Below are 17,017 nucleotides of genomic sequence, written 5' to 3'. Positions count from 1 at the left end.
ATCCTAATGGATTTCTCTATTCCAGTCTTAGCCCCCCTCTGATTCAATTCCTACAACTGCCAGACTCATTTTATTCAAAATGTGGTATAAACATGTAAGTTTCCTGCTGTGGTTGCCAAATTTTACAAATAAGAATAAAGGGCACCAGTCAAATTTAAATTTCAAATAAACAATGAATAATTATGAATGTAAGTTATATCCCATGTAATATTTAGGATATACTTACACAAAAAAATTACTTATCTTAAATTCAAATTTAGCTGAGTATCCTATTCTTTATCTACAAATCCTACACTTGTTTCAAAATCCAAAATATTTCACCATGGCTTTCAGGATAAAATCTTAATATCCTAACACTGCACTGTAAGATTCAGCTTGTCCTGACCCCTGCCTGCTATATGAACCCCTTCCAGAGTTTTGAATTTGCTGTGCTGCTTTACTCTCCCATACCTGTGAAGGTGTACTTACCTCTTCTCAGTTCTCTGCTAAATTCCTATTGTTGAGACTCAGGCATCACCTCCAGGTAGTCATTTCTAACTTCCTGCTCTCTACCTTTTAGATACTAATGGGAACACCAGCTTTTCTTCAGCATTCTCTTAATATTATTTGTTTACTATTATCACAGAACTTAACATGCTGTAATTTAATTTTTTTGTCTATCTCCCTTCCCTAGATTGTTTGAATTCCTGAGGACAGATAAAAATTGTTTTAACTATATATCCTTGAAACAATGGTCTCTCTATATATCATGAAGCAGTGAATGAGTGAATGAGAAAGTAGGAAAGAACCCATAATCATTTGCCACATAATTGGCCATTGGTGCTTACTCAGCTATTGTTACAGCAAGTCAGCTCCTTTTCCTGTCCTCCAGATACCCAGGAAAGCTCCATAAAAGTAGGAGCCAGTTTTGTTCTCTATATCCCCAGGATCTTGTATTGTAAATGCTCAATATATATTTGTCAGATGAAAGAAAATGCATGCATGAATGAACATACCTTGCAGGGCCCCAGTTTTTGCTGTTCCTTGAAGTTTCTTTGCAAAGAGGTCCTTGGGAAGGCAACTTCCAGCCGGAACATTTTTTATTTTAATTTTGTAGGGGAGTTTCTGTGAAGCTGGAGTTGCAGCTTCTCTAACTCTGTGCCTCACCTCTTTTTATTCAACATCTCTTCTCTCTCTAACCTAAGAGAGAACTCTTCTCCCTATAGCAGCTGGCTCATAACAGTTCAATAAATATTAACATTCACCGATGAAGCTGCCTCTTTCCTCTGGGACTCCAGCCTCTGCCATTTCTTTTCCATTCTTGGGGGCTACCCTGGAAAGCCATGGGGATTTGACATTGCCTTTCCTGCCAGGGATAATGGTCTCTTCTTTGTCTATATAAGGAATAAGATTTTTTTGTCTCCCATCAGGGAAGTTCAATGAAATAGGACTAAAGTAAAGTGACTCTAATTTTTTTATTAATATTTAACTGCTAGGTTTCTTATTCAATTAAATAACTATTTCTTTACACTCGCGGGTCTTTTTCCACATATATGGAGGTTCTTTATTTTATGAAAGGAAATAACACCTGCAAAACTATTAATGACCTTAGCTCTATGATTAGTTCATTTTGGTGACATTTTGAGATTTAATAATTAATCTGGCCCAAGTTCAAAGGAAAAAAACTCAATGCCAGAAATTCCTAACCAACAAAGAATATAAACAAACCTTACAATTGTCCCCTCATATAGCAAGAACCATTGAGATCAACTTCTTGCAATTAGAAATGTTTTGAAAAAAATACTAAAGTTCAAATATACATGTGAAAAAAACAAAGCCCAGTCTACATTTTCATAATTGTAATTAATCAAAGGATGTATGCAATAGATTTGAATATGAATAAATTAAATGTGACACTGATTTGGCAGAGGCACGCTAGGGATTGGCAAGAATACGTAGCAGGAGCAGCTTCTGCTAAAGCAAGACTTGCTTGGTTGTTTCATTCTAATAGATTTCTTAGCAACCCAATGCTATCATTTGAACCTAAGCATTATCATTTATTTATCCTTTTGGTTTTTAGTGCCACCCAAGCAAGATTAAATTCATTTTGATTACTGATTTAGCAGGCATTGCTTTGGGTGTGAACACAGAGTACCTTCAGGTGACCCAGTCACTTCCCTCAATTTTTTTAATCCTTCATAGACTGAAAAAGGGTGATCTAATAACTTACTCTTTTATACTGGCAGTTCAACTTGTAGAACTAGAAAATGTGGTTTATATTAAACAAGTTGGCAATGCTTTCAGGCTTAGGCACTACTATCACATTTGCTAGACCTGAATTGCTTCTTGCTGTTTTACAAAATTGACACCTGAAAAGAGAATATTGAGCTTAGAACATTTTGAAACAGCTGTACACCAAATTCCTATTATAATTATTTTGATTGTGGGATGGGAGGAAGGGTGTGGCATATTTTAGAAAGCTATATTCTGGATGAGACTATCTTACAGCAACCAAATGTCTATGATTTGATGACCTAGAACATGCTTCATACCAAATTTTCACTTGCAATCTATTTACTAATTTACTATTTAATAATCTATTTACAACTTGTTTTCTTCAAAATCTTATTTTTTAAAGTAACCCAAAGACAATGTACTTATACTTTAAATTTTTTAATATTCATGAAAATGTAATTTATTAACATGTATTGTTAAATTATGGGAAGAAATTAATGGAACTATCAAAATCAAATATATTCATACTGTATATACATGTCTGGCAGGGGTGAAAAATGTATGGATAGAGGTAAATATATTTGGCAATCTAAATATTTTAGAAAGTTGATCTGTTTTGTAAGACTAAAACTTTTTTATTTATTTATTTATTTTTTAAAGATTTATTTTTATTTATTTATACAAGCACTGGGTACAGTCAGAAGCGCGGGAGGGTGAGAGAATTCACCAGAGCCAGAGCGGGGAACAGAACAGGCAGACCGACGAAATATACTGCTGAGGGGAGCAGCGGGGGCGGCAGGAGAGGTCTGGGCGCCATGTGGGACCCTTGCCTGGTGGCCGGGGATCAAACCAGTGCTGCGGGCAGCTTCTCAGCCCAGCGCTCAACCGCTGCGCCACCAGGGGAGGCCCAAGACTAAAACTTTTTTGTATCTTTATAAATAAAGATATACTTTATCTATACAGTACAGATAAAGAACCTGTACTTTGAAAGTGTGTATTTAACTCCAGTAGTTATTCAAGATATATTTATATTAAACCTTTCCTCTGCAAATGTATTGCTGATTTATAATTTTTAATTAAAACTTAAAAAACTTCAGGTTTTGGCTTTTATTCTTTTATGTAATATGACTTGATCATTATGAAATGGTCTTGGTTTTATTTCCAAAAAGACTAAAAAATTTCCATTGACATGGGCAATTTCCACAGGACTCCAAAGTGTATGTTTGCTCTTGAATATAATAAACTTTCTAACAATTAGATACTGTTTTTTTTTTTTAAGATTTATTTATTTATGCACACAAGAACTGGGGTACAGGTCAGGGGTGAGAGGATTCACCAGAGACAGAGTAGGGAACAGAACAGGCTGACTGGCTGGAATACACTGCTGAGGGGAGCAGCGGGTGAGACAGGAGAGGTCTGCTGCGCCATGTGGGTTAGCTCTCTGGCCTGGGATCACACTCATGCCGCAGTGGCTGTGGATAGCTTCATAGTGCTTAACCCCTTGCACCACCAGGGAGGCCCCTAGATACTGTTGAATTAACTTTAAACTGTACTTAAATTTTATCTTGGAATATGTTTTGTACTTAAATTTGAACATCATTATATATGGTATACTTGGAATTCACAAGGAGTTCAAATGGAGATCATTTGTTAATATTACACTCCAGAGGCACATGGAGTCAGAAGTGGGTTATACATATGTATATATGTATTCTACCTGCCTTTTTTTCCTGGCTGGATTCAGTTTTAAAACAAACTATAATTCTGTAAAAAATAAAGGAGTGACCATAGCTATATTCCATTTCCAGTTCTATCAATATAAATGTTTTAAAAAATAATTTTGAAGTTTATTATATTTAACACGAACCATCAGAATCATATATATGAAAGAGCTATAAGTCAACATGTTAGTAGATTGCATGTTTAAGCTTCATTTTAATGTGTATTTTATTAATTAAAAAAATAGTCTTTTGCTTTTACCACATGTGACAACTTGCAATATTAAGTAAAAAATAGCTACCAAAAGGTCTCTTAAGCAGGGCTCTTAGTAAAATAGTGGTATTTCATAGGACTTGAGCTGCAACTTTCTGGGAGCTTGAATATATAACAAAATAACCATTAACTTATCTACACTATGGAAATATTGGTGAGCTTCTTAAAGCCATCTGAGCTTTTTCTTTTTTTTTTTAACCTTTGTGATGTGATCCTTCATAAACAATGATAATTCATCATTTAACATGAAAAAATAGATTCACTTAATACCTAATACTTTCAATACTGAGTTTGTTTTCCCAATATCAAGTCTCCATAAACAACTTAACCTAATAAACTAATTTGCTCAAACTGAGCACTCCTACAGACTGTTGAAATGAGAGATTAGTGCAGAACAATAGTCATCATAAACAATATATTTACAGAAAATCTTGAAATAACAAATTTTGATACAGCTTATTATGCTTTCTCTTTTCATCTTCCCTGAGAGTGGTTGAGAATGCTTTTAGTACTTCACTCCCGGGGAGTCTTTGATGTGACCTTCTCAGAATGGGTTGATGGCATGCATGACTTTCTGGTTGTTAGCTCCATTGGTCTCAGCTTCAAATGAAGGAAAGCTGTTGTTGACATATTACTACAAAACCCAGGCCAGGGGAGCCATATATATTTGGGGTAAGATCTGGAAGGTCTAGTGGGCAGGGTCTTTGTTGAATGAGAGTAGGAGGGAATAAGGCATTGCCTGCATACCAGGTAGTGATATTAGTTAGAGGGTTGCATGTGGTTACAACAGTCCCCTTGCCTTTCATACTGTACTTCTCAACACAGTGGTAACTGACATCTTTGCCAAACCTGAGAAATCTTGGTGGGGGTATAATCATGATAAGTCTCAAAATCCATAGCAGTAGTTTTAATGGACAGTGTGGTGATACTCCTCATGTCCTCTGGGAGTCTGGAGGAGGTGAACATAGAGTTCCAGGGCATCTGGCACCTGGCAAAATATCCAAAAATCTGTAACATTTTTCCCTGCCACAGAGTCCTTCATTTCTCACTCTTTTGTGTAGGTTCAAGTTTCCGTCTTGTATCATTTTCCTTCAGCCTGAAGTACTTCCCTTATTGTTTCCTATAGCAGAGGATTTCTATTGACAAATTCAACCTTTGTCCGAAAAATGTTATCACTTTTGAAGGATATTTTCACTGGATGTAGTACTCTTAGTTAGCAGTTTTTCTTTTTTCTCAGCACATTAAAGTCCTTCCATTATTTTATACCTTGTGTTATTTCTAATCAGAACTCAGTAGTGTTACTTTGTCTCTTATATAACTATTCTTTTTCTATAGCTGATTTTAAGATTTTATCATTTGTTTTTAGTAATTTGATCTGGTAGTCTTTGGTTTTGTATTTATCCTGCCTGGGGTTTTATGAGTGTCTTAGAAATGTAGATTTATTTGTTTATATATTTGGGATATATTTAATCATCTTTTTAAAAAATTTATTCATTTTACACAAGAACCGGTGTACAGGCCAGATGCGCGGGAGGGTGAGAGGACTCACCAGAGACAGAGGGGGGAACAGAACAGGCAGACTGACGAAATACACTGCTGAGGGGAGCAGCGGGCAAGACAGGAGACATCTGCCACACCATGTGGGACCCTTGCTGGCTGGCCGGCCCGGCCGGATCAAACTGGCACTGCAGGAGGTTGCAGACAGCTTCACAGTGCAGCACTCAACTGCCTGCGCCACCAGGGGAGGCCCTTAATCATCATTTTGTCTCCTGTCCTTCTCTCTCACTTTCTGTGATTCAAGTTACATGCATGTTAGACTTCTGGATATTGTCCCAATGCACTGAGACTCTGGTTCAGTTTTAAACTTTTTTTTTTCCTTTCTTCAGTGGATAGTTTCCACTGCCTTGTTTTCAGATTTATTGCTTTGTTTTTGCAGTATCTATTTTGCTAAGCATATCCATTACATTTTTTATCTCATATATTTTTCACCTCTAGAAGTTCAACTTCATTCTTTTTAATAGTGTCTATTTCTCTTTTCCTTTTTCTTTTAAGTCTTTGAATTATTCATAGTAGTAAATTCTGTTAATTTCATCATCTCTGTCATGTTTGAGTCTGTTGGCCGGTTTTAGATCAGTTTTCTTCACTTCTTGATATGTTTATGAATATGGAAATGTTTAATGTCTGGGTTTTGTTGTCTTTTAAAAAAATGTAAAATTTTGTTTTAGAGTACATTTATATATGTGTGAACCAGCCCATACCTTCTGAGACTTATTTTTTTCAGTTTTGTTAGGGTAGATCTCGAGCAGTACAGTCCAACAGGAGTTTCTAAAATAACTAAATGTTTTATGTCTGCACTTTCCAATATGGTATCCACCAGTCACATAGACTACTAAACACTTGAAATTATGTCTATTCCCAGACATTTAGGTTGTTGGTGCTGCTATGGGAGTGCAGGTTTTCTTTCAAATTAGTGTTTTTGTATTCCTTGGATAAATACCTAAAGTAGAATTGCTGGGTCATATGACAGATCCATTTTTAGTCTTTTGAGGAACCTTCGCACTTCATTCCATGGGGGCTCACTTATGTGGAATGTGGAGAAATCAAAGCAAGGATCCAGTAAAGAGAGGAGGAGGGGAGAAGAAAGGGTGGGGAAGAACACAGCTGATTATGGGTGCTATGGTGGTGGGGAGAAAGCCTATATTGTGAAAAACTAACAAGGATATAAAATAATGGTACTTTATTAAAAACATAAATATATCTAGTACAATTAAGGAATTGAATTTTTTAATTTAAATTTAAGTAACGCCATGTGACTAGCGGCTACTGTTTCAGACAATGCAAATCTAGGGTTATCTTTGCTCTCATGCTAGTATCCTTATTGCTAAGGAGTAATTTTTCTGAAGTCTTTATACTGAATGTCCCATGTATTCTGTGAAGCATCCCTGGTTGCTTTGAACTTGAATATTTCCTAGTTTCATGCAAACAAAAGAAGTGTCAAAGAACTGTCTATGTGGATAGTCATCACAATGCAATTTTTTAAATGAAAAAAGTGGAATATTAAAAATAACAAGCGGTGGGCCTCCCCTGGTGGTACAGCGTTTGAGCGCTGGGCTGCGAGCTACCTGCAACCTCTGCAGCGCCGGTTCGATCCCCGGCCACAAGCGAGGGTGCCACATGGCACGCAGACCACTCCTGCTGCCCGCTGCTCCCCTCAGCAGCGTATTTCGTCAGTCTGTCTGTTCTGTTCCCCACTCTGGCTCTGGTGAATTCTCTCACCCTCCTGCGCTTCTGACTGTACCCCGGTTATTGTATAAATAAATCTTTTTAAAAAAAAAAATAACAAGGGGCCTCCCTTGGTGACTCAAGGGGTTAGGTCTCAGTACTATAAAGCAATCCACAGCCACTGCAGCAGGAATTCAATCCCCGGCCAGGGAGCTGACCCACATGGCCAGGCAGACCTCTCCTATCTCCCCCGCTACTCCCCTCATCAGTGTATTTCAGTATATCCACCTGTTCCCCATTCTGTTTCTGGTAATTCCTCACTGCCCCCCCCCCCACCTCTGGCCTACACCCCAACTCTTGTATGCATAAATAAATAAATCTTTAAAAAGGGGGGGTAGTTGTTTAGTAGATTGTGGTACAATGCAAGTGATAAACTAACCACATAACCATCTTTATTTTTAAAGTTGAAGAATATCGACAGGAAAAGAAGCTGTATGTAAAAAGAGTAATTATTTGTTTTAAATATTTAAATATTTATATGAGGGCCCACTTGTTCGTGGTTTATCCCTATACAAACACTGAAACAACATACTCTTTTTTAATTGATAAACATTTTGAGACTTAAGATGTTACTGTTCCAAGAAAATGTAAAGAAAAATTCTTGCTTTATGGTAGTTTTTCTACTGTAAAGTAGGCTTTCTCCAAAATGATTTAAGTCTACAAATTCCTATTTTTCTGCCTAACTACTTTCATTTTCTCAATTCCAAATATTTACAAAACTAGATTTCCTTTCAGAAATGATTTATGTTTTGTTTAATTTTCCTGGAAGCTGTTAGCAGGGGTCTGGTAACAATTAGGTTTTTTTTTTTTTTTTAAAGGAAATTCTTTTCTAGGAAAAATTATAGTCTCCATGTTTTTAAACTCTGAAATCTTTAATCCATCTTCATATGTTAAAATGATTAACATATTCAGATTGGCTTTTCATTTGCCTAGATAGCTGGTATAAAAAAGAAACTGACTTGGCAGAGTAGTACTGAGTAAAGATAAAGTATGTGAAGACAGGAAAAAAGTAGAACTGCTCTCTACCCTCATTTATTTTATCCAGAAGGCGAAGGTTTGCACCAGCTCTAAGACTGCAACAGGAGAACTGAAGTAAACAAAGTAGGCATAGGCAGCTCCACTCAATGCCGCTAATCCTCTTATGCCAAAACCAAGCAAGCTACATACCTGTTCTCCAGTAACCTCTTGCTACCTGTTGTGGGTTACTAGTATAAGTTCAGCCTAGTCCAGAACTTTCCATTATGCTTAAGAAAAAGAACTTCTGTGAAGACACAGCAGTTCATGGAGTTTGTTCCAGGCCATGGAATATGGAAAAGTATTTTCACTTGCTTCCATCATTTCTGCTATCATATTGAGGGATTTTTTTTCTGATATATGGTCAACTCACCTGAGAATTCTGTGGGTTATTCTCACCCTCACAGCAACTGCCCTAAACTCATAGTTACTATGGTTATTAAAGTAAACTTGTCACAGAAATTATAAGAATACTTATAAATATCCTTTTCCTCATAGGTTTGCTCTGAGTAGCAAGTTTCACTAGATGGGCCCTCTTTGTGTCTACAAGTGTGTAATACTATAATTCCAAATGACTTTTGTTTCTTTATGTATAAATGATTATCTTAAATGTGATTTTTAATAGTACTAGGGCTTACCTTTTAAAAGGATTATATTGAAAGCACTTTAGAAAGGTGCATTACACATTCAGGTTCCTAGATGTTGCTTGTAGTCATTGTTTTAAGTACTGAAATTTTTAAAAACTTGGGATAACTTGTCTTTTGTCAGTGTCAAGTAAGGGTAACATTAACATTGAACATTTTTTCATATTATAAATGATATATTTGTTAAAGAAAAATCAGGAAACAGATAAGCAAAAATAACATTAAAATTCAAAATATTAAGATAAAGGAATCAGTAAATTTTATTTTTAAGATGTACATCTTTTCAAATATTAAAAATCTCTGAAATCAAGATGTGTGAAGTTTAATTGCCTTTCTTTTCTAGTGATATAAAAAACGTGCTTCTTCAGTGAGCCATCTTCAATTTAAGTCTCGTATTCAATGAAATACAGTAATAGATTCATTGTAATTAGGCTATGGATCTCTACCAATAGCCTAGCAAATCTGAGGGACAGACTGCATTGCACAAATTGCTAGCACTGATATGAGGAAGCATTTCCATTAGCAAAATACTTGTCTGGAACTGGCATTCCAAGGTATGCTGAACTGTTTCCACTCTTCTCATTTTCATCTCCAACCCCCACTCAAAACAATGGGCCCTAGTTCTGCATTATAGGTGGCTTAGCATTCACACTTTAATTCCCACAGAGAAGACTGGTAGGAGCATCTTCCTGAGGCCACCTCACCTTCACTTTGTCTCCAGTAGAAAGCACAATCACTGTTGATTAATTTTGAAGCAGAAGTTGTTGAACATAAATCTTTGATAGAATGATTTATTCTTTTGTGCGATATTTCATGGTAAGTAGCTAGTTTTACTTATTGGCTAGTCGGTATTTCTATTTCATGGTCCTTCATATCCTTTTATTATAGTACAAGAAAGACATCTGTTTAATTCTAGTAACAGTGGTATATAGTTTTTCGAACTGTATCCTGTGTGTGTAAATATGTCTGTATATATATGTGTGTGCATATATATGATAAAATACAACATAAATGTTTATTTTCTTAAAGATTTATTTATTTATGCATACAAGAACTGGGTGTATAGGCCAGAGGTATGGAGGGTGAGAGGATTCACCAGAGACACAGTGGGGAGCAGAACAGGCAGATCTACTGAAATACACGCTGAGGGGAGCAGCGGTTGCAACAGGAGAGGTCTGCTGCACCATGTGGGTCAGCTCCCTGGCTGGGATTGAACTCATGCTGCAGTGGCTGGCGATAGCTTGATAGCGCTGAAACTTTAACCCCTGAGCCACCAGGGAGGCCTCCAGTATCATATTTATATTTACTATTTTATTTCATAAAACCCGTACTTTGGTTTTTCTTATATCTAGAACTTTAATAATTTCTTCCCTTTTTATATATGTGCAGGAAATACTAAAGAATGAAAAATATAGAGAAGAAATTAAAATTAAAAGCCGAGATTTTTATGAAAAAGAACTCCTTAGTAAAGAGAATGAGAAACTCCTAGTTCCACCAGTTGAAACTCAGATTAAAGGACATGCCTCTGCTCCATTCTTTGGGAAGGAAGAACCCTCGGTGGCTCCCACCAGCACTGGTAAAACCTTTCAACCAGGATCCTGGATGCCACAAGGAGACAAGAGCCATAATCAGTAAATGCACTGAGGTAAAATTATTTCCTTTATATGTTTGTGATTATTTTAACAAATAAAATGTTACTTTGTTTTCTGACTGCCCAATAGTTTTCTTTCATTAAGCTTAAGAAATTGTTGTTAGTATGCAGAAGAGACTATAAGGTTTTGAACTATAGAAGCCTTATATACTATAGAAGTATGTAGCTGTAAACGTTCAGCACATACTTTTGGATCCTTATGCTCATTTAGGAATCATCCAAGATCTATTTTGGTAGAAAATATAAGCATAAATAGCTCTCCCAAATGATCAATATAAGAGAAAAAAATGAGAAGACTGGAGAGACATTCTGTAAGATCTAAGGGATTAATTAAAAAATGAACTTGGATAAAGCATGTAGAGGCCAATAAAACTTAGTTGATAAATGAAGTTATCTAGAAACCATAGAGACCTTGATTAGTAGATGGGACAAAAACTAGTTTATGGTGGGACTGAGGTTATACTTTTAATAGATGTTTAGGAGCAACAGAAGTAGACAGTCTATAGCAGAAGTACAATAAACAGAAATGGTTCAATAACTGGAGTTCCATGAGAGTAAAATTACTATGAGAAAATTGGAAAATAGAGGTTTTCAGAAAGCAATTCCACTGTTAGTGGGGACTCCAGTTGCTTGTACATTGAAGAAAAATGTAGATGGATGATAATATGCATGTTAAAACACCAATGATATACAAAAGTATTTCTAAAGGCTTGTTTCTGAGGTACACAACCAAGTTTTTGTTGCTAACATAGTTCTAATTCTAATGTTAATTTAATATCAAGTATTTTGCAATGCAATAGGTACTAAGTAAATATTAATGACTGAACAACCCAAATTTTTATGCTCTGATTAAGGAAATCCCTGCCTAAGTGTTAACAATAAATTCCTAAAAACACATTAAGATATATGCTGAACAGAGGGTAAAAATTTTAATTGTTTAAGAAATAAGCTATAGAAAATACTTCATAAACATTTTTTACTCAAACAAATTAACTAAATGTAATCACCATAACAAACTACATGACCAAAAAAATCCCTACATAATAATACTAATATTCCAGCAGCCCTGTTAATATCAGCTTACCCACTATCTTTACATCATTTCAAAGTAAATTTACATTTACCACAGAAGGAACTAGCCACTACACATTGTCAAGAGGTAAAATTGGTAGTATAGATTGTAAATTAAGATTAAGATGTTCTTGAAGCCTGGGTTATAGCAAAAATTGTTCAAGCATGCTAAAATATTTCTATTCCAAATCCTATTAGCTTATTAATTATTCTCTATATATAGCTTTTGCAAATGTTTGCCATATGGTCTGTTTATAAATATCTTAACAGAATTTACACTAATTTAAATGGCTTTCTTTTTTAAATATGTCTTACATAAGCAGCAAAAGAAAATCTTAGTCAAGAGTCTTTGTGAAAAAATTCCTGTTAACAGAATGATACTGACCTTATTAGTAGAGCATGCTCTTTTCAAGGTGATTTTGAGAGGTGGGAATGACGTTTGTAATGATCCATTCACACTCCTTTCCTCAAGACTAATATTTTTAGGGTGCCTGGTTGTACTGTGGTGGGTGGTATTGAAACAAGTTAACTGTCTTATATAAAAATTAAACTATAATCTTGGCCTAATTAAGACTGCCTTTCTAAACAATCTTTGTGGCTTTTAGGCTACACACACACAAAGCAGAATTAATGAGTTAAATGGTTTGTTCCCCATAGTTCATATTTTAGGCATTTCTATTTATGAAAATGCCTTTCATCATACTAAGACTTCAAATCTATGCAGTATTTAATTTCAAAAGTAAAAATGTTCTTTTTAAAAAGTGTTACATTATCCCAAGAACAGAGATAAATACTTCCTGAATTATGCCTCTGCTATACATACATACAGCATATTTTTGGTTTTCAATAATGGGCTTATTCTGTTATACAAACTGCATAAGTGTTAGGTGTGTTGGCTGTTAGGTTTAATTATATAAATGTAGCCTATCAGCTATGCCTTGGCTATTTGAGGTTAAAAAAAATCAATGAAAATGGAGGAAATCCTTTTTTCTGTCATCCTTTTACATTCCTACTTTTACTAACAGAATTCTTGTTTAATTAGCCTTGAACTAATACCATTATTTGATTTCTTTAAATGCTACCTTATTGACACTATTTAAAATGTAACTTAAATCTATTTCCACCAGGTTTTCTTAAACTGAAAAATGCAGATGTGAGAATTTATGAGTGATATTAAAATGACTTTGTAAGAAATCATGCAGGAATTAATTTTACTTGTGTTTCCCCAAACTTTTGGTATTTGGACATAGGGTGCTTTTTAATGTTTGAGTAAATCAGAGTGATCCTATATAACGTAGGATCACTGTAGTCATAAAAGCAATCATTCCTAAAAAGGAATCAGACGTCCTCCAACTTAAAACCAGAGGTGATGTAAAGTGCCCCTTGCCACTCTCCTTTATGTGTAAGAATGAGTGGGAGGCTGTTAATTACAATTTACTTCAACATTGGGTTTCCAGCTCACAGGTTCCTAAGCTTATTTCCAGTTTGCTTACTATAATTTCAAGGAATAAAAGTAAAAAATCCCCTTGCACTTTTGTGCAGTAATATCATGCTGAAATTTATCATGTGGATACTATGAATCAAATTCTGATACACAAACTTTTTCTTTTTGGCAAAATGTTTGTTACAGGCAGCCTGTTTGTTTTTTCCCCAAAATCAGCCATAAAAAGGTAACTAACTACAGTAGTTTCAGAACTCAGAAACAATGTAGTTTAATAGGCAAATTTTTAAAGAAGTATTCTGGATAATAAACGGAATTCTTTCAACAGTACTATTAGCCCTTTGCACTCCGAACCATTTTACGATATTTTGATTTAATTTCTTGTGCCATTTCAAGATAAAACTTCAGGGAAACATGCATGTCTCAAAAAGTTGCGTTGAAATAACCTCAATTCCCCATAATCACTAATAAATTGCAATGTCCCCTGAGAGGGGACATCTGAGTGATATGCTAGAATTCCGATGTCCCCTGAGAGGGGACAGCGGAGTGCAAAGGATTAGTTACAATGAGAATATTGATTTTTTTCCCTGAAAAATCCCAAACTTCACAATCATCTCTATTTCACAATCCTTTTTACACACACACACACACACACTCTCTCTCTCTCAAAATAGAGACACAAATATTATAAAGCCTTATTGATCTCATATGTATAAAATGTTTGACAAATGTTGGGAAAAGCTGAAGAAATAACTAATGGCATATGTCAAACAAACATAAAATTGGCATGTGTTAAGATTTTACCAAATTATAGCAAAACAGATTTTTAGTTTAATAATTACTTTTCCATTGTCACTATAGAACCAATGAAACCACAGCTTTAGTAAATAACTAAGAATTATGAAGAATATATCTATTGCTTATTGGATGTGGCCATAAGCAAGACATGTATATTGTTTCCATGAATCACTTGATTACAGAAACCTAACCACATTTTAGATATATTAGTTTTCCTTAACAGGGCCCTGCAGATGCACAAGGCCAGTGGTTCTACATAAGCATCTTAATGTTTTATTTCATTTCAATAATATAAAAACCATATCCTAGATCCTATTCAAAATAACTAACTCATAACTAACAACTGAATTACTTTAGTACCTGGAGTTAGCAAGTAAGTCCACAGACATTCTCAGTAGTCCTTAGGTTCTCATATGTAAAACACTGTACTCAACTTTTACAAGTATGCTTAGCTATAAATGAAATTCAAAACCCTTTGAAAGGTCTGACTTCCATAGCATATATAATTTGAATTATTGAATGACTTAGGAAAAAAAGTACCTTTTTATTAAAAAAGTATCAAATTTATTTCAATATCTAGTTTCTTAAATTAAAGCTGTTAAACAATTTTTTGTAATTTAAAATTCATTATCAGAGGTGAAAACATTAGTAAGCTATTAATGACAATGATAATTACTGAACCATGCATTTAAAAAATTCACGTTTAATAGTAAAGCGTTCCAGTTATACTATTTAACTGAAGGAAATATCCTTTAGCTATTTAATTCTAATCATAACACATTCTCATTTTAATTTACTCTTTTTACCCAATTACTACTATACACAACAAAATTTTACCAAATCTTAAACTTTTCTTTACCACTTACAATGACTTAACTGTTACTCTTTAAGCATTCCTTAAATGAACCTGAAATTTAAATTCTCACCATGAACTTGTTTGATCAAAAAATATAGGACATCACTACCACATGAGTTAAAACAAAGAACAGAATAAAAAACAAAACTGGCACTACAAGATTTGGCATTTTTACTACAAGCTTTAAATCATAGTGTCACTCTACTGAACAAGTCATCTCTAAGAAAATGGCAGTGTTTGTAAGTACAAAAATTATTATATCCAGTAGGTGGTATTCTATAGTCAAGATAATAAAAGAATTCTTTATAAAATTAGATTTTTAAAAAATGCTTCATGTCTGATAATTACCAGCCTCTCAAAGGCTATAAAATCAGAAGAATGCAGAAAATAGAAGTACTCAATGATTAACATTATTTGCATTGGGAAAGCTATAAATGATTCTATGCTAAGAAATAAGCAATGATAAAGATATACTGTATCTCTTTTAAGCTAAAGAACATTTTTAAGCTCAGAGGAGAACTGTGAATTTTACATTCTTACTATTCTTTATCTAGAACAGGACCCCATTTTAAATCACTATTTGAGTTCATAATCTAAATTCATTTTACTCCACAGGATATTTTCATTTCAGTACATAAGCTATAAGATGGCAAATGATAAAGCCAGTTATGAAGAATTTGTAGCACAATAAATGCCAATTTACAGTAACTGTCAACAGTCTTCTACACAAAAGCCTAAAAGTTGTTATAGAATAAAGTCAGAATTAACATGATTCTTCTATATGCTCAGACCTCATTGCTAAATAATACTGTCATAAAATCCAGAGGAGAAATGTTAGTGGGTCCTCCTAAAACTGCTTAATTTTCCGAATGATTTTCCTGTTTGTAAAGCCTGTTCATTCCTTCAATCCTTTTTTAGTCGTTTAGCTTTTGCAATATTTTCTTGACGTTTTTGTTTCTTCTTTTGCTCCTTTTCCCTGGTCTCAATCATCTTGGCCAATTTCCAGGACAGGACAGCACTCGCTAAAAACAGTGGAGTAAGGGCCAAAATAACGGTTGTAAGGAAGCCATATGGGTCCTTTGCAGCCCATTCCACAACGTACTCAGCCCATGCCTTGATGTCAAACATCTTTTTAGCAGTCTTAGAAAAGGGGGAGACTGTGGGGAGGGAGGGAGAGAGGGAAGAGGGAAGGGAAGAGACAACAGAAAACAGTGTGGTTAATCAAATTTTGAAAAAGTTACATTATACAATCAGTTACTCAATTCCATGATCACTAATAAATACTTACTAGTACTATACTTTAATAAGATTAAAAGTTTAAAAGATTAAAATTAAAAGTATGTGGAGTCTCATAAGAACTGTGCATTCTCATATGCCTCCTATATTCAAGACAAAATTTATTTTAGCAGCAGATTTATAAAAGAATCTTGTTTTATACACTCATTTCAGGAAATAGCTAAATTCTGTTTGTCATAGCCCTAGTACTATTAAGTACTAACTGACAAAAGCACTAATCATCAAATTTGGCGTTTGAAAAGGGCAAGCCACAGTGTAGGTGAAATGCTTGGAGGAAGGTAGGTAATGGATGCCTGTTTCCAAGTGTGAAAAGGAGAGGGTAAGGGTGCTCTGATAACATCTCCTGAGATGATATAAGCATGATATAAGCAAAAGTAACATACTAATTTTCACCCTTTTTCAGCCTTGAGAAAGCCTATTTGAGAATACCATCTAATGAATGAGAATAAATTTAATAAATGAGAAAAGTAATCATAACAGTTGCCATGGATCTTATTCCATTTGAATTGGTACCAAAGGACCATCTGGCAAATGAGGATGGTGTGGATTTGAATGACATTTTCTATTTTGCCCCAAAGGCTTTTCAACCTTTTATGTTTGTGTTACCCTCTACTCCAAGTGGAGAATTAGAATACCTGAGTAGAGAATGGGTCTATATTCAGCCACTTAAAATTGTAATTGGGATTTTAATAATCATCTACCTTATGCCTGAGTAGTGATCTCTAACTTTGTCCTGGGATTATTAGTAAGCCAATCAC

At 34.7% G+C, this 17,017-nt stretch overlaps 2 protein-coding genes across 2 annotated transcripts in view; one reads left to right on the top strand and one right to left on the bottom strand.

Annotated features, from left to right (window-relative positions):
* NDUFAF2 (NADH:ubiquinone oxidoreductase complex assembly factor 2) overlaps positions 1-10,781 on the top strand; it is a gene marked incomplete at both ends in the record, with an annotated part of 133,448 nt that extends 122,667 nt beyond the window's left edge. The window contains one exon of the mRNA XM_084233477.1: positions 10,536-10,781. Within this exon, the coding sequence (XP_084089603.1) occupies positions 10,536-10,781 (246 nt within the window). The remainder of the gene's footprint in view (positions 1-10,535) is intronic.
* A 5,085-nt stretch (positions 10,782-15,866) lies between these two features.
* SMIM15 (small integral membrane protein 15) lies at positions 15,867-16,091 on the bottom strand (the record flags this gene model as incomplete). Its single annotated transcript, XM_084233718.1, has 1 exon — positions 15,867-16,091. One exon carries the CDS (start codon positions 16,089-16,091, stop codon positions 15,867-15,869), a length of 225 nt encoding a protein of 74 aa, XP_084089844.1.
* Between the last annotated feature and the right edge of the window lie 926 nt (positions 16,092-17,017).

Source organism: Talpa europaea (genome assembly GCF_964194135.1).
Source record: "Talpa europaea genome assembly, chromosome: 5".
NCBI classification, from domain to species: domain Eukaryota; kingdom Metazoa; phylum Chordata; class Mammalia; order Eulipotyphla; family Talpidae; genus Talpa; species Talpa europaea.
This window is presented reverse-complemented; position numbering and strand designations above follow the sequence as displayed.